Source organism: Grampus griseus (genome assembly GCF_964374135.1).
Source record: "Grampus griseus genome assembly, chromosome: 17".
NCBI classification, from domain to species: Eukaryota; Metazoa; Chordata; class Mammalia; order Artiodactyla; family Delphinidae; genus Grampus; species Grampus griseus.
In genome coordinates, this window is record NC_139011.1 from 8331125 (window position 1) to 8356103 (window position 24979).

Genomic DNA, 24979 nt, shown 5'->3' on the forward strand with positions numbered 1-24979 from the left:
GGCGGCCACCCTCACCCCCCAGAGCTTGGTGAGGGCACCTTCCCCACTCAGGTGCCCAACTGTGAGGCGACGCACGACTCTTCCTTCACCTCTGCCCTGTAGGCATATTCAGTCTCAGTTAGGGGCTGAATTGTGTGCCCCCCAAATTCACATCTTGAAGCCCTAACCCTGGCTGCCTCAGACTGTGACTGTGTTTGGAGACAAGTCCTGTAACGAGATGGCCCTAATCCAATAGGACTGGCGTCCTCATACAGAGAAGAAATTTAGACACAGATGCACACAGAGGAGAGGCCTGCGGAGACACAGGGAGGAGAAGATGACCATCTACAAGCCAAGGAGAGTGGCCTCGGAAGGAAACAACCCTGTAGACATTTTGATCTTGGACTTCTGGCTTTCAAAATCATGAGAAAATACCCTTCTGTGGTTTCAGCCTTCCAGTCTGTGGCACTTTGATAGAGCAGACTGAGCAAAGGAGCGAAACCCACCTCCCGGATGAGGACCCAGAGCGCCATAAAAAGTGAAGACACGTTGCCCACGCTGCCGAGTGAGCCGGGGACCTGTCCCATGCAGCCACGTGGTCTCCCAGCAGCCCAGCTCCTGGCCCGCGTTTACTCTGGAAGACGGTTCTGTGTCCTCCTTGGGGAGTCCTTGAGTTTGGTCACCATCCCTGGAATCCCATCTTGTTAACACAGAGCCACCTTTGTTTAGCCCGACTGAGCGCCAGGCACCATGCTGACTATTGGCGTGTGTCACTTATTCAGTCCTCAAACAGCTCCGTGAGGGTGGCATGTTGTCGTTACTCCCATTTTACCGATGAGGAAGCAGAGGCTTGCTGGCGTTAAATAGCCTGCCTCAGGTCACATGGCTATGAGTAGCAGAGCTGGGATCTGAACCCAGGTTGACCCCTTCCTATCAGCATATTGTGTTCCGTCTAGGGGATCTGACACCCCGCCCCAGGCCATGGTGAATGCAAGGCCCCAGGTGGCTCTCGCTCACTCAGGCCCTGAATCCCTGGGCTGTGACTTCTCTACTCCATGTGCCCTGGGCTCCGACACCAACAGCACACACTGACCAAGGACCTGCCCGGGTGGGTGCCGTGCTAAGTGTGCTCGCCTAGAACGTCTGATTAGAGCTTCCGCCTCACAAGGTAGATGACTCTAAGCACCCCCATGTACAGGCGAGAAAACAGAGGCTCAGAGCAGTGAGGTGGCTTCTTGAAACATCTACAGAGAGGAAGGGACCGAGCAGAATTCTGACCCCAGCCCCCTCCTCCCTCTGGGACACCCCTTCTCGTAGATGTCACCGCCTGGTGGGCTTGTTGATTCTTCCAATAGGAGGCCTTTTAAATGCTATAGAAAAAGGCCAGCTCAGGTGGCCTTGGTTTCATTTGCTGTGGGCCACCAGAGAGGTCAGGGACAGGCCCTGTCTCCCCTCCTCAAAGCACCCTGAGTTATTTTTACTGAGTAGCAGGCGAGCAAGAGAGAATACTTCCACTCACGCAGCCCAGGAGGGCCTGCACATTTAGGGGCCCTTGTTCCGAGCTCACTCAGGCCAGCCTGCCGTGACCCAGCCTCCAAAGTACACCGCCTCTCACTGCTGGTAAACTGGGGACCAGGAAGCGGTGGCCCAGTCACACGTACCATGGGATCTGTCAGTACAGGGCTGGCGTCACCAGAAACTCATGTTTCCTGAGGCTCATCAGTCCTGTTTTCTCTCATGAGCTCCGACCCTTCCCCCCAAACAGGAAACTCAAACACTCAACATCAGGATCATAGCTGCCACCTAGGCAGATACAGCCTTCAAAGCAGGACCTAACCAAAGTCAGGGTCACCTCCCAAGCCTCACCCTCTAGAACTGCCTCGAATGAGAAACCACATGGAAAGAAATACCCGCTGGGGGGGGTCTCTCCAAGGGTCTCTCCAAGAAGAGCCGCTGGTTTCCTCATTTGCGGATTAGTTTGACCCAGCTCCACACTCCCCCAGCCCGCGGCCCTGCAGGGGGCCCTGCATCAGCGCTGGCCCTCACCCGCCAGCGTGGCTCTCACCCCGCCTCATCCGCACCCCTGCTCAGGCGCGCCCTCCTGATCACCACCTACCTCACTCCTCCTGCCACTCCGTCTCCTCCCCTGCTGTGCTTTTCTTCACAACCATATCAATACCACAGTTGTCCAATATTTATCTGCTTATCTGTTTATTTCTGCTCCTCCCACTGAGAACAGCCCCTCCTGTGACGGGCGCTTTATGAATACTTCTTAGAGGGCCGGAGCCGGATAGCCACGCACATGCTCCCGTGCGGGAGATCAGGTGAGGCCGTGGGGGACCCAGGCTTGCTCTCAGCCACTCAGGCCTCAGGAAGCCAGGAACCCACCAGGAGAGCACAGGGCGGACCATGCTGGCCACTCTGGGGCTGGGGATTTCTAGTGGGGCCATTTTCAGGGCAAACATAGTTTTCAGGGCTGCAGCACTCACCATGTTCTGAGGGACAAACACGTTGAGATACAGGCAGTCCTCACTGACCCCGGGGGACAAAGGCGTCCTGGCGCCTGGTTGCCAGCAACTGGCCCTGCAAGTACAGACAGACAGAAGGCATGACTTGCAGGGAAAACAACCAAAGCGACAAGTCCCAGCCCCCTTCCCATCAGCGGCGGCAGAGCCCACTGCCCCATTCCAAAAGCCCGGCGGCCCACCAGCATTTAGGCAGCTTCAGGAAATGGTTAATGGGATTGGTGAGTAAATGGTGGAAAGAGCAGCATGCCCATCCCTCTCTCTACCACGGGCCTGAGGAACATCCCACAGGGACAAAGCGCTGGTCCAGAGAGAAGGATGCCCAGATAAAGAGGAAAGTGTGTGTCACCTGCAACCTGGGCCCTTCCTGGCTCCAAGTGAGCAGACCTGCTGGGATGAGGTGTCCCAACCGGTTTTCTACATCAGTACAGAGTCCAAGTGTGCCAGTGGAACATCTCCTGGCATAAGAGCTGAGACTGCATCTGGGACACATCTAATGGAGGCATGATGGTTACCCACCCAGGCCTTGTTAGCACTGGGCTCTGATGAACCTAGCTCTCCAACTACTCTCCACTCAAAAGCCTCAACCATCTCATCTGTCAAATGGGTGTATCCTAACACGCTAAAGTGTTCTAATTAGTCCATATTTGTTTCCCTGGTTGCCCAACGGTGGAGACTTATTCATGACTTTCTGCATCTTTCTGCCACTGTCCTAGTTTAAGCCTCCACTGTTGCTTGCCTGGAGCAGTCCAGAGCCTCCTGCCCATCCCTCTATCTGGCCCTGGGCCTGTAGATCTGCCCAGCAGCCAGCCGTGGGAGCGATGGACAGGGAGAATACGGCTGCCTTGAGACAGAGCTGTGGACTCCTGTGGGAAGGGGAAAGGCCATGGGGATGGGAGAGGGAGACATGGGTGCTCTTTCCACAGACGCTCTGAACACGCTTTAATTTAGAAAAATCACAAAATCGTATCCAATCTGTCAACTCTTTACAGTGGTATATGCATGGGAGGGAATGGGCAAAACTGAAAGCAGTTGATGACGAAGGAAAATAAGATATTCCATTTTTTTCCCCTTTTTGGAAAATTCCTTTTAATATTGTTCCTGTTGGGGGAATCAACGTCCTTTTAAATTATTTTTTCACTAGCTCATGTGTTTTTCCTTCTCTGCTTACTTCTCAGCCCCACTGAAGTCAGAAGTGGCCGGGAGGCTGAGTCCTGGTCACCGCCACACTGGGGCACGTGACGAATGCACGCCCCACCTGCAGCTGTGGCCGTGGAGACCTCCCCTGCAGACTCTTCCACAGCCTCTCTTTCCTGGATGCAAAGTCAAGGAAGGCTCCTAGAAGGAACCTTAGAAGGTCTGTGCTGAAGAAGGCACATCAGCCTGGGTGCCCGCATTACTGCATGGAGCAAAGCCCACCTGCCCCTCCATCACCAAAGGGATTGTGCAGGACCAAGACAATGTTAAGTCACCGACAAGTGGGAGTTTATGTGTTAAAGCACTCGACACCATCTTAACAAATATAACCCCTGCTCCATGCATGGCTCAAATTCGAACGCACTGCTCTGTTATCAAGTCTCATTTTGAAGGCTTAGAATGGGAGAAGGCTTCCCTGGGCATCCCCCAAAATGTACTCCACTCCACCCTTACCGTGGCTTGGTGGCATCCCAGGACCCTGTCCAGTTCAAGGGCTCTGGGGCCCGGAAGCGGCTTCCCGCCAGGGGCGGGGTGGCATATGGAACTCCCAGGAACTGGTCCACTTGCTTCCACGAAGTGCCCACCTGGATGGCCTGGGACCTGCCCAGCAGCCGGCCGTGGGTGGTGATGGTCACAGAAGGTGCAGATGTCCCAAAGCCGAGCAGAGGGATGTCTGGGAGGGGGGAGAGAGAGAGAGAGAGCAGCTGGTGCTCTATTCACAGGTATTCCGAATATACTTTAAGAAACAAATCTAAAAGCCCAAACACTGCTTTCTGCATTAAAAAAAAAGAAAGTTAGTTATTCATTCAGGCCCCAATAGCTTAAGTCTAGTCATGTTAGTATTCAATGTGGAAAAAAAAAAAAAAGAAAAGAAAAGAAACCCAGCAAAGACACCTGATCTTCCCCGGGCACTGAGCAATCCCTCCCCCAGGTGTGCCACCTCAGCTATTCCCAGAGAGGCAGCCCAGGCCCACAGCCCCTGCCTCAGCGCCCTGGGGCCAGATGTTACCACAATTCTGAATTATTTGGATTTTAAAAAGAACAGAGGGGCACAGAACGGGCAAGGTTCAATCCTCCAGGGGGGTGTGGAGTTGAGACCCATCAACAGACACACCAGTTACTTCTGGGATGAAATGTATAGGTTATTCCTACTAGGAGGGATGAACACATAATATCATTTCTTTGGTCACTTCAGGTCAGATATTGCCACCAAACGAGTTTGCCATAAACTTACAAAAAAAATTTTTTTTCTGACTTTTAGAGTGTTTGGATTTCAGAATTGCAGCTAAGGCACTGCAGACCCGGTACTTGTATTTCACTGGTGAGGAAATAGGTTTAGAGTCTGGGGGTGGGCAGCTGTCAGGACTTCAAAGTGATGTAGGATTCAAAGCTATACTTTTCTGAGCCACAACTCTGACCACAGGGTCAGAGGTTCACAAAGGGTCAAGGCCAGGCCTCGGCCCAGGTCTGCAATGTGCATCCCCCTTTGCGCAGGTCCGGATCCCACCTGGTCTGTGAGTTCACACTGGTGCTGCCGAACCCTGCACTGTGCTCCACAGGCCTTCCGTCCCCACCCTGTAGTGCTAACTTCCAGATGCTTATCAGCCTTTCTTCAGCCCTATCTTACCCCCTCCACTATATTTCTCACATTCATTCATTGGTTCAGTAAACTTCTGTTGGGCCCCGGCTCAGGGCCAGATGCCATTTTCAGGGACTTAAGACAGGCCTGTGCCGGGTTCCCCACAGGCCTTAGGGCCTTGCACGGAGGAAACCAACACTGGTGAAGAGATTGTGTGTGTGTGTGTGTGTGTGTGTGTGTGTGTGTGTGTGTGTCAAGCGGGGGGTCTCTCATTATTTCCAACATGTTGAGCCTGGGAGAGGAGGCAGACAGACAGACAGGCAGGCGGAAGTCTATCCATTCCTCAAAAGCTTGGTACCATGCAGTGGTTCAGTTAGAGGTGGTTTCGACCCCAGGAAGCATTTGACAATGTCTGGAGACACTTTTCGTTGTCATAAGGGTTGGGGAGAGATACTAGCTACTGGTATCTCATAGGGCAGAGGCCAGAGAAGCTGCTAAACATCCTGCAATAGAGAAGATAGGTCCCCACAATGAGCCTTCTGCTCCCAGCTGTCAGTGGTGCCGAGGCCGAGACTCCCTGGCGTGATGTGCATTCATGACTTCCAGGCCACTGAGGGTCAATGTGGTGAGGAGGAAACAACGGATGGTCTGAGGAGTCCAGCAGGTCTGTGTTTTGTGTTATGGACCAGCTACTTTAGAAAACCTCTATAATTCTTCTCATCCTCAATTTTCCCATCTGCAAAATAGGAACAGTAGCAGTCCCTACAATGCAAAGATGTTAGGAATAAATGACACAACGCCTGTAATGTCCCAAGCCCAGTGCCTGGCAAATGACAGGAGATCAACACATGAATGAGTGAATGGGAAAGAGGGAGGGAGGGAGGGAGGGAGGGAGGAAGGAAGGAAGGAAGGAAGGAAGGAAGGAAACAGTGAGTGAAAACTTCTCTGTTGCATAAACACTGGCATGTGAGTTAGAACTCAAAATGGAAACTCAGGATGGAAACAGTTGCCGATTTGTAATCTGGCCTTGATCACAAATCATGACTGCTCTCACTCCCACGGTTCTTTCCTTCTCACAAGATTTCCTGTTTCAATTGCAAATCACAGGCTCTCCGGCCAGCATTCAGGACTGTGGGCGCTAAAGGAGCAAACCATCTGAGGTCAGCTCTGCAGGAAACAGCCACATTTCACCAATGTGGCAGCATCTGAAGCAGGGAGCGAAGACAGAAAATGTAAAAGCTAAAGCATTTCGAGGGAAGGCAAGCCTGCTTTCCCACAGATGGTGGTATTTAAGCCTCCCTCCAGAGGCTGCCCCGTGAATCCCAGACTGAAAGAGATCCAACATGGGGAAAACATTTGATGTGCATTTCTCCCTTTGGAATCTTCTGCAGAAATGTGGCTTCTTTTCAGAATACCCACATATTTAGGCCCTGTGACTCTCTGGATTAAGAAAGTTATCTGTAGCTCTACATATACATTAGGTGCAAACCAATAACATCTATGTAGATAAATGTGGGCGTGCATCTTCTGCTGGAAAGTGAGCATTTCACATTGAATTTGAGACACACAGAATTAGGAGAGAAGCAGTCGGATTTGTTTTACAGAACTCAGACCTCGAAGTGAAGGCATTTCTCAGCAGGACTACCATGCAGATTAGCTACACTATGGGTGAAATCTGTCTAACTCACTGAATGACATAAACGTCCTGAGAGAAGACAAGCCTTGAGATTAAGGGCCCAAGACCTCAGTTTACAGGAATCAAAGCACTCCCAGCCCTGGGGGCCCTCTCCGGATCTAAAGGCTGAGGTGCAGGAGGGGGCAGAGGAGACGTCACTGGATCCAGACAGGCCTGAAGGACCGTTAATGCTCAAGCACAGGGTGGGCCCAAATCCCACTGCTACTTGGTTTTGTAAATAAAGTTTTATTGGCACACAGCCATGCCTGTGGATTTGTTGTTGTCTGTGGCCGCTTTCCTGCTACAACAGTAGAGCTGAGTAGCTGGAACAGAGACTTGTGGCTGTAAAGCCTAAAATATTTATTATCTGGCCCTTTACAGAGGGAGTTTGCTGACATCTGCTCTTGAAGATAAGATGGCAGACATGGCCAACATTTCTAAAAAATTATTCATTTCATCCCATAAGCATGTTTAATGGGGGAGGTGTGTCCCCCAGGCCCTCGATTCCCATGTTTCCTGTTCCACAGCTCTTATTAGTTCACTTAGGGATGCACTTATATGCTGCTCTCTCCTTGCTTGCTTCACCCCTGTATCCCCAGCACCTAACACAAGGGCTGGCACATAATAGCACGTTATTCAATGTTTCTAAACTAAACCGAGCTGGAAGCAGCTGCTCTCTCCGGGCACTGTTGTGTGGTCTTCAGGCGATGCGGTTTTATGGGAGAGGACTGCCTCTAGAGATAGGAGGTCTGGCTCCAAGTCCCCGTTCTGTCATCACTAGCTGTGTGAAATCAGAGAAATAACTTAACTTCCCTGGACCAGAGTCTCCTGATCTCTCAGACGGGGATAAAACCCTTATCTTGCCACCTCACAGGATAGTGTGAGTATCAAATGGGATAAGGCATGTGAAACAACTTTCTAAATTCTAAAATAGTAGTTAAAAAGTGATCTATTTAATTATTTTACTCAGAAATGCAAAGGCCAAAATGGCTTCTGTAACTCAAAGGAAGTAATGAATAAAGGCAGTGTAGAGAAGTTCTAGGTCAGAAGTAGGGTTTTTCACCTTCCTTCAGTCCATCCCATGTGAGTGCCACAGAGCCTAGGATGACTCTGACTGACTTTCCCTTAAGAACCTCAAAAGCCACTGCCCATGAGTCACCAGGTGCTCGGACAGTCCCTCCCAGCCACACTCAGGCCCTCAGGAATGGCTGCAAAGACACAGGCCAGCACTTACTTGGCTTCCGGTAGATGTGGGTGGCCTCTTCACGGAGCAGAAGTTGGCAGTTTTGGGCCTGCAGGCTGTGTGTGCAGCTCTGGGTATCAGCATAGAACATACACCTCACAACGCCAGGTTGGGTTTGCAGAGTGGTGACAAGGCAGGCCTGGTGATGGGAGCATTCTGTGGAGGAGGAGATGAGTGGGGCTTGGGCCTGAGAGATCACCGCAGTCATGTATCCAATCCTGCATCCATGAATCCATCATCCATCCATCCCTCCATCCATCCACCTATGCTACCATCTAATCATGCATCCACGAATCCATGCATGCAACCCTCCATCTATCCAAGCATCATCCCTCCATCCATCCATGCAATTTCACATCCATAAATCTGTGTATCATCCACCCACCCCCGCTTCCATTCATCCCAAGATAACCTGGGATGCCCAGCAGGAAATAATTAACCTGGGAGAGAAGACCCTGGGTGGGCTCTCTGCTGCAGTCTCCTCATCCCCCTTCAGGGTCAGCCCAAAGTCAAAGTTTCCAAGGGGGTAAGCCAGCTAGCCATCCTTCCATCCAATCGTGCCTCATGAATCTGTACATTCACCCATGCACCATCCATTCACCCATCCAATGATGCGTGCCTGCATCCATCTATACACACACTCACTTCTTCATTTAAACACCAGGCCCAGTGCTAGCGGCTGGGAATAAAATAGTGGTGGTGGAGGACCCAACCCTCCCATCAATCTATTTTCCACACAACAGTCCGGATGTTGGTTGGTTATTTATTCACAAATGTGCTCTTGTCATTCTCCGATTGAAGTCGTAGCAGACAAGGCTCTTCACGCTCCAGCCCTTGCCTTCCTCTTCAGCCTCGTCTCCCTCTGCCTCCCCCATCCCATCACACCCACCACCTTCCGTCAGGGGTTATGTCCTTTTCCATGGGTACCAGGTCATGCACTAGACTGTTTAAAAGATTCATGGCATTAGGGTATTCAGTCCTAAAAACAGCTCTGAAAGTAGTGCTGCTTCATTTGATTGAGCAAGTTGTGCATTGCCTAAAGGCCTTATTCATAGCCCAGTCTCTGTGCTGTGGCACCACCCAGAATTGCGTCATGTACAACCTATACAACCATACATGGTGGCCCTGGCTGTAATATGCACATATTGTTATCCAACCTTGTAGGGGAGAGGATCCATGTAATCTCAGAATTGGAAAGTGTAAATGTTACCCAATCTTGGTCTCTTTCACAAGGTGAAGCCTTGCAGAACATCCTGATCATATGGTCACCTAGCTTTTGTTTAAATACCAGTGACTGACACCCTGTAAAGGAAGCATGCATCCGTGGACAGCTTCGCCTATTAGGAAGTTCTTCATATTGCACTGAAAAATGTCTCTTGAAATTTGAGTTTTACCCACAGGCCTTTGCTTGCCCCATGAGCTTGGCCAGAACAATATCCTTCCTCCTGGCCACGACGGCCCACCTGTAATCTGAGGACAGCCGTCACAGCTTCCATGCATCTCCATCTCAGACTAACCCCCTAGGTCCTCCCTCTGATCTTCCTCTGACCGGGTTCAATGTTGCGCATTTTCTGGCTGGCTTAGCCCCTTGGAAACCGTGACCATGGCCAACCCTGCAGGAAGATGATGAGACTACAGAGCAGAGTCCCCCCGCCAGGGCCTTCTCCCCGAGGTGAGGTCCTTCCGGCCAGGCACCCCAGGTGATCTCGGGGTCTCCTATGTGTTTTTGAGGTCAGAATCTTGAGGAGCACTTGTGTGAGAGGGGTCCCGTCCCAATCAACCCCCTACCTGGAGGTGGAAACTCCCCTTACCCCACAAACAGCGGTCTCGGGCAGCAGAGAAGTCACCCGTGGCAGCGGTGCTGAGGTGGGCAACATCAAAGTTCCGGATGGATGGATCAACAACTACTGAAGAGAGGGCCAGGGACTGCCACGAGTCCAGAGCGACTAGGAGGGAAAGCAGGGACAGTTAGTGGAGTGCCATCCGATGCCCCCAAAGGGTGCCCAAGGGCTCCCTCCTGGTGGTCTCCGTCCCCATTTCTTTTTCTTTTTTTTTTTTTTTGCGGTACACGGGTCTCTCACTGTTGTGGCCTCTCCCTTTGCGGAGCACAGGCTCCGGACGCGCCAGGCTCAGCAGCCATGGCTCACGGGCCCAGCCGCTCCGCGGCACGTGGGATCCTCCCGGACCGGGGCACGAACCCGTGTCCCCTGCATTGGCAGGCAGACTCTCAACAACTGCGCCACCAGGGAAGCCCTGTGACCCCATTTCTTTATCCATCTCTCCATTCTACTATGATTTTTAAGAGTTTTTTTTTTATATGAGCCAAGGTCCCGTGCTCAAGTCTAGGGATACAGAGGTGAAGAACAAAGCAACCAAAGCAACCAAAGCATGGGCGTTTCTATTGAGCAGCTCACAGCAGAAGGGAGAGAATGTGAAACGACAAGACAAACACTGTAGTACAGTTGTTATAATGCAAAAGTCAGAATAACGCTAGTAACCATGATAATAACAGGCTCGTCAGTGTTCCTTATGTGGTACTTTGTGATGTGCTGCCTGGCTGCCTGCAGGACCAAGGCTCTCATTTCCCAGCTGCTGGAGGCTTATGGCCGGGGCTCCCAGCTGAGTCTCTCTCTAGGAGCTACCTAGGTCTAGGCTAGCTGCCTCCCCTCCACAGGGTCAGCCTTCATCCCCAAACTAGTCCCTGTGGGTATACCAAGGCCCAGCCCCCTTGCCTCAAGATGGTCCAACTCCCAAGGGCCGGCCCGGCTTCACAGCTCACTGAGGCGTCAATGCGGCCATTGTTTGGTTTGCATCAATGTTTTACTTCTCCCCCTGCCCAATTCTGCCCCCTCGCTTCCTTACAGGTGTTTCTCCCAAGAGCACTGAGCACTGCCCAAGAGCACTGAGCACTGAACTTTCTGCATATGCAAATCTGCATCTCAGAGTCTGTTTCCTGGAAAACCTCAGCTAAGACCTCCTCTTTAAAAGATGAAGACAATGAATGAGTCACAGGGATGTGGAAACTGCTTTGCCCGAGAGCGTTCTGTGCTTTCGGAGTGGAAAGATGGAAAGCAGGTCTCTGCATCCAGAAAGCCTGTGCCTCCCATTGCCCTACTCTGTTGCTTCCCAGTCCTCGCACAGGACATGCTGTCATGGCGAGAGGGAGGGACACCTGCTTGTGGCTGCCACAGAGACGCTTGGCAGAGGCAAAGAAATCTGCCAGAGCACCTGTGTCCCTGTGAGGACAGAGGCGACCCTGCACGGGGGGCTTAAGCTTCCACCGTGAGGAAGGACTGTGGGTCCAGGGGGATGAGTGCATTATTCTGTCCACAAATGGCATCAAACTAGGCACGATGCCACCTCCCAGAATAGGCCTCCGTGACCACTGGGGAGTGCTAATACCAGAATACTGTATGGAACCGTTCAGTGGGTACAGCACTGATAGTTAATGGAGAAAATCTATTTATCTACTTATTTTTTCTTTCTGTCTTTGACTTTTTTTTTTTTTTTCCAGAAGACAGTAGCAGTTTACCCTTATGACAAATATTTGTGAGTGTCTACTTTGTGCTAGCAAAACACAGTGGCAATCTTAGGTGTAACATTTCACATTACAAAGTGCCGGTACTTATCGCCCAAGCCCTTTGGGGGTGATACGCCATCATCTCAGTTTCCTTGTCTGTAAAACATCATCGTGTTTGATCCTCGCAGCGCCCCAGATCGGAGTGGGGAAGGGACTCTAATGCCTCCTTCACAGATAAGGAGTCGGAAGCTGGAAGAGGTATGTGACTTTCCAAGAATGCTGAGCTGGACAGTGACCAAGCCAGAGACAGACCCAGGCCTCCTGGCTCTAAACCAGGGCTCCTTCCATCCCTCTGAGCTTCCTACAGAGCTGAGCATCCTCTCCAGAAAATTATCCCCAGGTAGGAAAAGGTCGTTGTCTTTGACAGCATCATGCTCTTAGCTATACGGGGAAGACTGTCATTTTTATCTTGAACTTGTGTTTGACACCAGAGCACTGAGCATCACTAAAATTAGAATGGTAAATAAAGTAGCAAAAGGATCTAGCACCACCACCCTTCTTTTCAAAGAAAGAAAGAAAGAAACAAAGAAAGAAACAAAGAAAGAGAAAGAATGGAATTCTTTGATAAAATTCATCAGTGAAACTACCTAGATCTGAAGTTTGCTCTGTGAGGGGACTTTTGTTAATAAATTTAACATTGTTTATAGACAAAAAAAAAAAAAAAAAGGAAGGAAGAAAGTAAAGAAAAAGAGAGCGAGAAAAAAGGTTTACCCAGAGAAGTGGCCAAATAATGCAACCAGATTTCGCGTGGACTCAGCAAGAGGAAGTGAAAGCCCCACACCTGTCCTAGAGCTGCAGGGCCACCCTCAGAATCTGGAGCCGTGTATTTCTGAACTTGGGACCTGGCTTCCCTGTAAGAGACCCTGGGCTTTCATTTCCTTAAGCATCCTCCACGTGTTGCTGTTTTCATGGTCATTACAAGTGGCATTTTTGCAACATGGCCAAACCGAGGTGCATATTTTTAGATGGTGAGCACACTGCAATTTCAGAGAAGAGTTATGATGGGATTTCAGGACGGAACTTGCCAATTATGGTCTTAAAATGGAAGCCTTGGCTGCCCTCCACCTTTATTTAGGTTGATGTCTGGGGGAAAGCGTTCTAATTAAAGGGTGAATTTCACCTCCAAAGTGAGAGTCAGCTCATCTGTCGCCATCCCAGGGCCTGGAGTCAGCTCTCTGCCACACCCCACAACTGTCCCCCTCCCCTGGCTGGCAGGACCCCCGGATGAGCCATTGCTGCCATGCAGAATCTAACATCTGGGGTTCCACACGCATCTCATGAAAATTCTGAGGACAAGTGCTTTGTGAATGCAAAAGCATAGTGAAGCACGAAAGCTGGGCGATCTCGGTAGCATTTCACAGGAGTTTACTAATTTGCCAAGAACCTCGCAATACCATTGCTGTTTAACGTTCACGATAACCCATGCTGTGGGCATCACTACTGTGCGCGTTTTACAGATGAGGAAACAGACCCAGCAAACACACCCAAAGTGCTTAGCTGATAAGCGGCAGTGCTTGGGCTTGAGCCCCGTCCTTCAGCTTCAGAATCCACGGTTTACTCCAAGGCAGACCTCCTCTCCGGGTGAATGAGATGGTGACAGCTTTCAGACTCACCCAAAGGGATAGTCTGCTCCGAAATGCACCATCTGTGGTTTGTTAATTAGTTTTTTCTTCCTTTGTTTAAAATATATTTTACAGACTGCATTGTCCACATCACTTACTTAAAAAAGAAAATCTTTGGTGTTCCCTGGCAGTCCAGTGGTTAGGACTCAACACTTTCACTGCGTGGTCTGGGTTCAATCCCTGGTCAGGGAAGTAAGATGCCACAAGCCGCCCAGTGTGGCCAATAACTAGCTAAATAAATAAATAAGAAAATCACTTCCCCTTGAATTTGAAATGCCACGTTTATCATATATTAAGTCCTTATATGTAAATAAGTTTTCTTTGGTGAGTACCAATTCTTTTTCATTCATCTCTGCTAATTCTGGCTCTATTCCCAAACTGCTTAAACTAGAGTCACTTTATACTATATTCTATTGTCAAATGGTAAAAGTTTTCCCACATTATTTTTCCTTTAAAAATATTTTTTGGTTGTTTATTTACCAGATGAAATTGAAAATCACTTTGTCAAGTTTCAAGAAAACATTTTGTGGATGTTATTTGGAAAAATTGATTTGAGAAAAAGATTTTTAATTTTATTCTGTTTAATTTTCGGTGTCATTAAGAATGGAATGGGATTGTTTCCCATTATATTTTTTAAATGGTTACAGTTTACCAAAAGGAAAGCTATGTATTTGTGTGTATTTATTTTCTAACAGGACCTGAACCTACTCTGAATGTAACTCACAGACGTAGTTGAAGCTCAGGCTCATATCTCTGTAGCTGCTTTGGAAACAGGCCCACAGTAGATTCCAGTCTTAGGGAATACATGCCATCCAGCAGCTGTAACTCATGATGGCATAAATGACACGTACTTGCTTAAGAAGTCAGGTTCCAGGAGTTTATCTCAGCTCCTCCACTTAACAGCTCTGTGACTCTGGGCAAATCACTCACCCTCTCTGAGCTTCAGTTTCCTCATCAGTAAAATGGGTATATTACCAGATGCTCTCTTCTAAGATTGTCAATGGGAATGAATGAGCTACTGTGTGTGAGCTGCACAGAGCCCACTCGGGGTAGGATTAGCGAAATCAGCTGCTCCCATTCTCTCTGGGCCGAGTTGCTCAGTTCTTGCTGTGTTTGGGTCACTGTCTTTTTGAAACTATAGAGGTAGGAGCCTGACTGAGGTGCTGGGGGAAGTTCTCTAAGGGGTAAGGGAGCACAAATCACTGTTGGTGATTTCAAAACCTTCCTCCTGAATTCGCCTCATCCCCTCACCCCAGCCTTGTCCCTGCCCAGGAGGGCCTCTGTCAGCATCTCCCTTCCTGCCTCCAGCCCTGGGACTCCTGGTCAGGCATTAGCACAGTGGACGCAGGCCGCGTGCCCGACCAGGAGGCCTGCTGCTGAATACAGCAACTTTCGGAAACAGCAGCATTGCAAGGTTTTGTGAGCCCAGCACACCCCAGATGAACCCATCGCCGCCCCCTCTCTCCATCCTGCTCTTTGCTCCCACACCGTGCTCTTTCTTTCCTCAGGGACTGCATCCACCACCCACCCTGTTGCCCAACCCAGAAGTCCCACCATCTTCATCACCTTCTCCCTCACTTTGTCCTGGCAATTCTGCCTCCTCAGCCCCTCTGGGAACTGTCCTTTCTTTTCCACCTAGATTCTGGCCTCATCAATTTCACTTCAAATGCTCCAGTTACTGAGACCCAAACGGGCCTCCCTGTCACCGGCCCCCTCATCCCTTCTCAGGCCATCGACACACTGCGACCAGGGTCACCTCCAAATCTGATTACGACACCCACTGCCCGATGTCCTCGGGGTAACAGGGCGAGTCTGCTGAGGTCTTCAGCTACATCACACCCCTCTCACTTTCACATGGTGGGCCTGGGTGCTTGCCATGGTCACCCATACACCAAACACATTGTACAATCATAAGGAGAAAGAGATGTTGCTTTACTACATAATTTGAGTTACTTATGTTAACTCAGATCCATCCTAGTCATAACAGATGAGGCAATGAGCCACTGGGAGGAATAGTCACAGGGCACTCCCCAAGGTCACCGGGCACCCCCCAAGGTCACAGGGTAGAGCCTGGTCTCAGACCCTGCCAGCATGGTTTCCATCTGCCTGGCTGTAGCCTGGGACCTCCTTCCCAGCAGCAAATGCACTCCCTCTCAGCCCTTGACACAAACCTGTGTTATGGTGTGGAATCTTGATGACTCTTTCATACTGTAAACAACCTACATATGAAATAGTTCACCAACAGGTCTGAAGACCTTGGAGGAAACACGCCTTCAGAAGAACGTGGCCCTGCCTGTCCATGAGCAGAGAGGAAAGGGTGACCCTGAAGGGAAGAGAGACTCACCCATGTCACACAGCCCTTACCTCTGTGATGGGGACAGACAGGCTACCATCTAGTGGGCTGGCAAATTCAAGATGATCTGATTCTGTCTTACAGTACAGTGCTGAGATGGACAACATTATCCCTATTTTACAGAAGAGGAAAGTGAATGAGGGCCAGAGAGGGCCAATGACTTGCCCAAGGCCACACAGCTAAAAGGTAGTGAGCCAGCATTTGAACCCGGGACAGCCTTGTGCCATTAGGTTGCCCTGTACACCTAAGCATTGCTGAGGGTGGGCAGGGCCGAGGGGAGGGAATGAGAGGGGCAGCATGGCCTGCAACCTTGGTACAGGCAGGCCTTGGGGTGATATCAAGGTACTTCCATTCCCTTCCAGGCAGCATTATTCCCTTTTAATGTAGACTCAGCTTAAAAAAAATCACTAGACTAAAATATGTTTGAAAATTTCCACCAATATATTGAAAACTGTGTTTAATTCCCTTTCCTTCCTCTCTCCCTTCCTTCCTTTCTTCCTCTTTTCTTGCCTGTCTTCTTGCCTTCCTTTGTTCCTTTCCACACGGATATCAGTTAAAGAAAGAAATGTTTGATTTTGATTTCAAGGCCCAGAGAGAGTAATTCCAGCTGTTAAAAATAGCTAAAACAAAACAAAACAAAAAACAAACACCCACGGAACTACAGACCTGTGTTAAGACAGGAGGAACAGGTCTCCCGCTTGCTGGCTGGGTAAGTAACCAAGGGTAAGTTCCCACTCTGGCCCTCCTCTCTCTCATTTGAAAAACGGTGGGGGTGGGGAAGAGCCTTTCAAAGTTTTTTAATCAGATCAAAGTGCAGAAATGTCAAGCCAGTCACAAATGCCTGACCTTCTCTCCAACGTTCAAATAATCACAGAGCCATTTTTTAAATGAAAAGATCAATGTGATTTTCTTAAGAATCACCAAGAATGAAGATAACAAGCAGACACTCTAAAGCACTGCAAAGAATCCAGGATTCTTACTGTTCTTCTTGCAATCAGAACCAAGAGGAATTCCTTTCTGCTCCTCAAGGCTTATCGAAGGGATAGGTGCTGAACGTCGAAAGAGCTTGAGGAAATACTGGAGGTGGTTTCCATGCCCAGGCCGGCCGGGGGAGAAAACATCAACGCTTTGAAGCCTTTCAGCAGGAAAGGTCTTTCACACAGGAAAACATTTCAGGCACCAGCAAGCCTCCGTGACCTTGGAGTCAGCAGAGTATAACAGGCTCACTAATGCTGCTTTCTCAGCTTTACGGCCACAAGCTCTCGCTGGTAGAAGACACTTGTGTGCTGTCATTATTGGATGAGACCAAGACTCAGACAACCTGATTTCTCACCAGACACCGTCTTTCAAGTGAGAACCACGTCACACTGGTCTATTTTTACCCTCATTAACACTCAAAAAAAAAAAAAAAAAAAAAAACCCCAAAACCCTAGACGTTCCTTTGATAACAGAAAGAAGAAAAAAGATGTCCCTTGTTATTTTGCAACTATTTGAGAGATGAAAATGTGACCAGAGCTAGCTGTTGGTCTAGCATACCTTCAGAGAGAAATGCCTGACATAGCAGACCCTACTGGAACCGTTTTAACATTTATAACACTAGAAAAATACCCAGAGACGTATTTACCTCTGTTCAGCCTCCAAATACCTATTTTTGAGCTATCCAGGAAGCATGCTTTCGTCTTTAACTTTGCACCTCCAGAGCTTAGCAGAGGGATGGCAGTGAGTACTGTGGGTTGAATTGTGCCCCCTCAAGCCCAAGATTCACACTTCAAATTCATCCTAACCCCTAGCACCTCCAAACGTGATCTTATTTGGACATAGGGCCTTTACAGAGGTAATCGAGTTAAAATGAGATCATCAGAATGGTCCCTAATCCAAAAGGACTGGTGTCCTCATAAAAAGAGAGAATTTAGACATAGAAATGGACATTAAAGGAAGATGACATGCAGACACAGGGAGAAAACTACCATCTACAAGCCAAGGAGAGGGTTCCAGAACAGATCCTTCACTCACAGCCCTCAGAAGGAACCCACCCTGCCAGTACCTTGATCTTGGACAACCAGCCTCCAGAACTGGGAGAGAATAAATTTCTGTTGTTTAAACCCCCAGATTGTGGTATTTTGTTACATAGCCCGAACTAATACAGTGAGTGACTATCCAGTAAAAACATCCATTCTTTGATTCACAGAGAGCCTGCTGTACCCCTGTGTTGCATAGAAATGCTGATTGTAATGATAATTCTTATCATGTCAAATAACACATATTACCATGGCTAATGTTTACCAACCATTTCCTATTTGCCAGATGCGCTGCGATGTGCTATGTGTGTTGTTTCATTTAATCCACACACAGCCATGTGCATGGCTGTCCTGGCCACCACTGTGTGCACATTTTAAGGAGGGACCACTCTGGGAGCACCCTGCCTGCCCAAATCCCAACTCTGCCCACTGCCAGCTCCGACATGGGGTAAATCGTACTCTGTAAACTGGAATAGTCGTGTCACCTGATGTCACCTGAGTCACAGAGAGGGTTTCCCATATGCTAAGGGTTACAGCTTGCTACTGATCCTTCTAGCCTCCCTGAGGGGAGGGGTGGAAGCAGCTGTGCCGTCCTCCCATCTGGTTTTCCCAACGCCATATCGTTGTCCCCAGTGTGTGTCGTGGCATAAAAAGTCAGTGGGCCTTGGACACACGGTGAGGGTGAGGGCTGAATGGATTGATGCCTACAAACTGCTTGGAGCATAACAAGCACTCAGTAACATTTATTAAAGATTTACCCCCTGTGTGTTGACCCCCAAAACCAGAGCTTCTAGCTCTGCCGTGTTGCTGAATGTACAAGGGCGGACACGCTGTTACTTGTAAAACAGGGCATTTTCAACCAAAACACGAGCATTAATGGTACTGATAGGAATGCTGCCACCCCCACACTTTCCTGGTCAAGAGTGTTGCACAGTGGGGGTTAGGTCTGGTTATATGGCCCAGGAGGACCAGAAAAGACCCACTCTGATGATTCAGGGGCTTGGGAGGAAGGATGGAGAAGACAGCACATCTTCAGGCTAGGACAGGGGTGAGCAAGAAGTTTCTGTTAGAAGCCGAATAGTAAATGTCAATATTTTAAGCACTGTTGGCCACATTCATTCTCTGCTGCATGTTCTCTCTCTCTATGTCACATTCTAAGCTTACAGGTCTTGCACAGAAACAGACTACAGGCTGTGGTTTGCGACCCCCAAGCCAGAAGGCAGAGCCAGAAGGGACAGGGGTTCAGTCACTATGTACCATGACGGATGGAGGGTCTACATTCTGGGAACCAAAAATCCAATAGGAAACTCGACAGGGAGTTTTGTACTTTTTCCGGGAATGAGGAGCCATCTGGGAAATGCCATCTGGAAGGTAAAGTATTGTAATTTTATGACATGTTGATAGTTCTCCTTCCTAGCCTGGCATGTTAATGTCCTTTTACAAAATGATTCGTTTGTTTTGTTTTTTTTTAAAGGGTTCTTATTTGGTAGAATGAAAAGGTGGCAGACATGAGCTGCCCTCCAGCCCGAGGATAGAATCCAAGCCCTGCCTGTCTTCTCGACATGGAGGTGGTCTCCCCCGACTCCTGACCCAGCCTCCTGCAGCTGCCAGCTCTCTGAAATCATCCGCCTGCTGTCACAGCGAATCCCCGAACTTTTCTCATCCTTCCCTATCCGCTGTGTCCTGGAAACAAGGGTTCTTACCATAATGTCCCCTGCCCTCATTCTGAGTCACAATCTTCCAGCTATGAAACCTTCTAGTACTTCTCATCCTCAACTAGGGGTGCCTGGTCATTCTCCCACATTCTTCAAATTCTTTGCCAGCCAGCTGGTAATTTTCATCTTCATCCCAAATCCTGCTAAAACCTTGGGGGACTTTGTCATCCATGGGGAAAGTAGATGGCCTATTTCATAGTCTGGTCTCAGTTTCCTGGCCTCTTTAATCCCAGAAAACTGTACTTGCATTCATTCCAGCCAAGTACCTCCACAAGCGCATCCCAAACCCTGGCCCGGCACTGAGCTCCGTCACCCTGTAAATCCCACTTGTCTAAGGGACACTTGCTGTTACGTCCCACAATCCTCCTTCCTTCTAGCATTTCTGTACTTTATTCCATCAAAACCAGCTCTTTAACTTCACTGTGATTTCTACTCTCTTACCCTCCACACCATGTTATCCATCTTCACTGGCTCATAAACCAAGGCCTCCGATCGGTTGGGGTCCATCATTTCAACTTCCCTTCTGCCACTGCCCTCAGCCCCCTTTCCTCCCCGTTGGGTTAATCCGATGGGCCTGCTGCCTCTGCAACTTGTCTTGGCCTGAGTACGGCTAAAGAAATACCCACAGACAAACAGATTGGCACCTTTACAACTGTTGGATCTTCAGCCTCCAATGAAGTCTCAACACAGCCTGACAATGTAGTCGTCTCTCTCTTGCATTCTCCCCAGGCCTGGGTATCACCATGACCCCTGCACTCTCAGCAGGTGCCTGACTTCTTGCAGCCCAGAGAAAGAGGGACCGTTATCAGCAGCAGCTTCAACTCCCCACCCTCCAGCTACTCTCTACGAACCATCCCATCTTTCCCTCTTTGTTTCTCCTGAACGGAGAAAGGGTGGCTGTTTGAAGCCAATTCCCCCATCGGTGCTTGAGAGCTTGACCTCACCCCCTCAGGGACATCCATCTACCGACTATCCCCCCATCCAGGCCCACTCCCATCCCTCCTATATGCCCAGTCTACCCCTGAACACTGACACTTCACTCTTTGCATAAAAACGTACACACATTTCTCCATTATTAAAACAACCCTTTACTCTAGCCCAAGGTTTCTTAACTTAGGGTCTGGGTTTAAGGGGGTCCGTTTCCCTGAAAATACATGCAAAATTTGGTGCGTATGGAGGAGTATGTTGTTTTCAATACATTCTCGTGGGTGATTCATGGCCTAAACGTGATAGTTACTAACGAATGTTCTACAGTTCTTTTTTAGCTGTCAATCTCTTGCTTTTTCTTCACAGCCAAGAGTTTTGGGAAAGTTTGTAGTTTCCATTTTCTCAAATCACTACTATGTAGTTTCTTCCCTCATCACCTTGTGAAATCTGCAAAGGACTCTTCATGACCAACCCAGTGAATGCTTGCAGTCCCCAGCTTCCTTGAAGCTACTGACCACTTGACCCACCCCTGGTTTCCATGACACCACGTGCTCCTTCTAGCTTTCTAGCTGCTCTTCTGGCTTCTCTTCTGCTCTTCCCTTAAAAACTGAGATTCCTCAGAGATCTGTCCCTGACCTTTACTATTTGCACCCTACACACTCTCCGTGGGTGATCTCATGATCCCCATGACTTAAAATACTACCGACAGGCCAGTGATTATCAAATGTACCTCCAGGCCAGGCCTTCACCCAAGCCTCACGCTGAGATACTCAGTGCTCACTAGACACCTCCAAGCAGATGTCCCTGAAGCATCCCAAACTCAGCATGTTGAAAGCTGAACACTTACATCTTACTTCCATCCTCACCCACACTCTTTAACTGGTCCCCTCCTTATATTCTCTATCTTGAGAAGTGGCACTCCACCCACGGGACTACCTGACCTGAAACGTTCAACGTTATCCTCACCTGGTGTTTCAGTAGACTGAACGTCCATCTAGAAAGGTCATTATAGAAGAAAAGTCAAAATGAATATTAGTTTCAACTCTAAATTTCAGATTCTACCAGTGTAAGTGGATGGGGTAAATGCATTTATCTCATTTGCTAGCAAAATGCACGGCCCCCAAGTTTCCTCACGTTCTGTCTGCTGCCTCCCTTGCCTGCTTCTCCAGACACTTCTCTCATCTGTCCACTTCCTACCACCCCAAACTCACATCTGGCCGTCTAGCAACACACTCTGTGTTGTCTGACTTTGTTCACTATTCCCCTTGTTTACACTTACAAAGTGAAGTCAGTTTATGCATATGATGAGCTTGTATCATCCTTCAAAACCCAACTCAGATGTCACTTCCCTTGGAAACCCCTCTGAAAGACTCCTTCCTCCACCACGCCGCCATAGTTTTTCTTCTGCTCTAAGTATCTTCTAAATATGTCTAGTGTTCCACTAATATGCTGCATCGAAACTTACTTATGTTCTTTTCTCAGTTAAAATTATGAGCATCTTGAGATCAAAGACTCTGCCTTAGTTTTCATTAATTCTCCAAGACCTATCATGAGAGCATATAAAAATATTAACAATAGAAACAGCAATATAGCTGTAGCTAGCATTTATTAAGGGATCTACATGCTAAACAGGAATAATGTCATCACAATTTCGCATGAGCCACCCAGTCCATAAATATGTAATGAATGAGTGAATGAACACAGCTCTTTAATTAATAAAGGAGAAATGAGATACTCATCCTTTTTTCATCTCTATAAAGATTAACGCTAGAATTATTCTCATACCACAAGACCTCAGTAAATAATTATTGAATAAATCAATTAGCTGATCAATTAATCACATAGGAAGCAAGTAATGGGCATTTGATTTCATAATATCTCACGTTTACGTGATGCATTCTAGTTTGTGAAACATCTTCACTTACACTGTGATATTTAATAATGACATCAACCTGTGCATTCACTGTATCACTATTACTATTTTGCAAGGGACTAAACTGAAGATCAGAGGTGGGGAATAACTTGGCTAAAGTCACAGCTCATGATGGGCAAGCCAAGAGCTTGACCCAGGCTGCCCCCTCCCAATCCCCGCCCTGCCACAGCTGCCCCTTTCTCCCCGTGGCTCAACTCCAGACTCATAAACTGGTTCCCTTTAGTGGCATGTACATCTCAGGCAGGGGTTTTCAAAGACATCGAAAATGGTCCAGCATCTGTTGAGATTATGAGCTTGTGGTTGGTGAGTAATCATCTTCTACACGGCTAACTTCAAAGACACTTCTAGAGAAATGTCTAAGAAAAAAGCATACACATGAAACCAGACTTGGAGCTATACTCTGTCCATGTCCTCATGACAAATCACTAAATGCATTGCAAGCAAAATTCCTAGTGGAAATTCAAAGGCTCAGATTGAATCTGATTTCTCTCTAGGAAGTTTGACTCCTGTCAAGTGGAACCCCCCCAAATTCCACCCACATGCAAAGGCTACCTGGGAGGTGGCATGATAAATGGGTTACTGAGAGCGTCTGAATTCCTCTTTCTTGGGGTCATTGTGAGTGATCCCAGGGAGCTGGGGAAAATTGCAGAAATTTGGAGGCACAGATGCATATGAGAACCAACGGGAGCTGAGTAAAGTAATTCCAATGATGCGGAGGCTTTCCTAGAGACACTGAACAAGAGCGTGGGACGGAGGCCATCCTGACCTCTGAGTGGACTGTAGGGAACTTGCACAAGGTCTGACAGCTGGTTTGAACCCGGGCGGGCAAACTCCCAACACTGCACTCCTGCCCTCTGCCTCTCCAGTCAGTGTGAGGGTAGGGCCCCTGCTGCTGTCGCCACTCAGCATGCATCCACTAGGCACGCTAGGCACTGTGCTAAGCACCTGCCCTACACGACTTCATCCAGATCTCACAGCAACTTGTGGATGGAGGTGATATTATGAAAACTCTGCCTCAAGGAGCCCAAGGCTCAGAGCAGTGAAGTGACTGGCCCCCATTACACAGAGTAGGAATAGAACTGGAATTGAAACCCAGATTCACCCAGTGCCAAGGTCCCTCTGCTTCACTGCTTCTGCTTCTCAGAACATCTGCCAAGAGCCGTCTGCTCATCTGCGGGTAAGTAAGTTATCACAAAACAGAAGGAAAAAAACAAAACACCTTAAAGCATAACTGAGCCAATCGTCAGAATGACCAAAATAGAAAACTTAAAGAGAAACTTAGAGGGCACGTAAACCACCCCCCACCCCGCACAGTGAGGGAATCTCCAACATGCTTGAATACCCCACTAACGGGGAGCTCATCCTCTCCACCTTGCTCCATCCCAGCAGGACACACCACGACTTCTTCCTCCGTCCTCTGACCCCATCGCCTCTCACCTCATCCCCCACTGCCCCTCCCATGACACCAGATGCTCTGTCTATACTGAAGCCCCTCCCTCGGTCTCTCCCGTGCTAGGCTCCTCTCCCCTCCTGGACTTTACTCATGGGGGAGGGAAGGTGATTGCTTCCTTGGTAAATTGAATTCAGTTCCACCAAGGAGGCCAGAGAATTCAGCACAGACTCAACAGTGGGGGGAAAAAAATCAATGAAGAATGACCAAAGGATCATTAAAAAAATTTTTTTAATTAAAAAAAACTGTGTAGCCATTGGTAACATAGTATTACCTTTTAAAATCAACAGCTAAAATTGTTATAACCTATAAAACTAAAGGAAATCTACCACTGTTGATGGATTGCATTCAGGAATGGTCTACTCCATAGTCAGCTACTCAGAATGGTTAGAGGGCTCCTAGGAAGGGTAAAAAACCGTCTAAAATATTTTCCCCCAAATGCTTAGCAAATGGTCTGAATTTCCACTCTTAAAAACGAAATCTTTCTGGTTTACCCACTTGTTAAAATGTTACCACTCTTGGAGAAAATATTATATTAAAAAGAAGGTAGGTCCTAGGTTGGCATATTTTGTTCTTGGTTCTACTCCCTTCAACTCAGTCGAGCAAATAAACCCTTGATGGACCAGGAACAAAACTGTTGTTGTCTGGGGAGGGAGTTATCAAGGTAAATCCTCTGCTTTCTCCAGCCTCAAAGATCTAACAAAGGTTTAAGACACAACTATTCAGCAAACATTGATCAAATGCCTCCCAGGCCCACTATGTACACATGCACAGGTTGTATACTGTACAATTGCAGGGGCAGCATTCACAAAGATGACCTGTGAAAAGGATCCCTTAGAACTGGCAGTGCTTGACTTAATCTAGCTATTCCAACACAGTCAGCCTTCACCAGACATTGGGTGCAGCAATTTTACATATAATATATCCTTCCAGCTTAATAACAGCCTATTTGAAAACATCATCATCTCCATTTTATAGGTGAGACAACTGAGATTCACAAATATCTTTTAAATTAGTCAAGTTCCCATACCTAAGGAGTGGCAAAGATAGGATTCCTGTATCCCATGTGTGTTCCAATCCATTCATGTGGTTACCATTCATTCATTTATTCATTCTTTCAACAAGCATTAATTGAATCACTGTTGGTTTTAAATATTAACCTAGAGCAAAGTGAACATTTATA

The 24979-nt window shown here is 48.3% G+C and overlaps 1 protein-coding gene across 1 annotated transcript in view; it reads right to left on the reverse strand.

The window, feature by feature from the left end:
* Positions 1–24979, reverse strand: part of TG (thyroglobulin) — a gene marked incomplete at both ends in the record, with an annotated part of 242150 nt that overhangs the window by 105186 nt on the left and 111985 nt on the right. Inside the window, 4 exons of the mRNA XM_082675311.1 lie at positions 2469–2562; positions 4155–4374; positions 8190–8354; positions 10010–10144. Of these exons, the coding sequence (XP_082531437.1) occupies positions 2469–2562; positions 4155–4374; positions 8190–8354; positions 10010–10144 (614 nt within the window). The remainder of the gene's footprint in view (positions 1–2468; positions 2563–4154; positions 4375–8189; positions 8355–10009; positions 10145–24979) is intronic.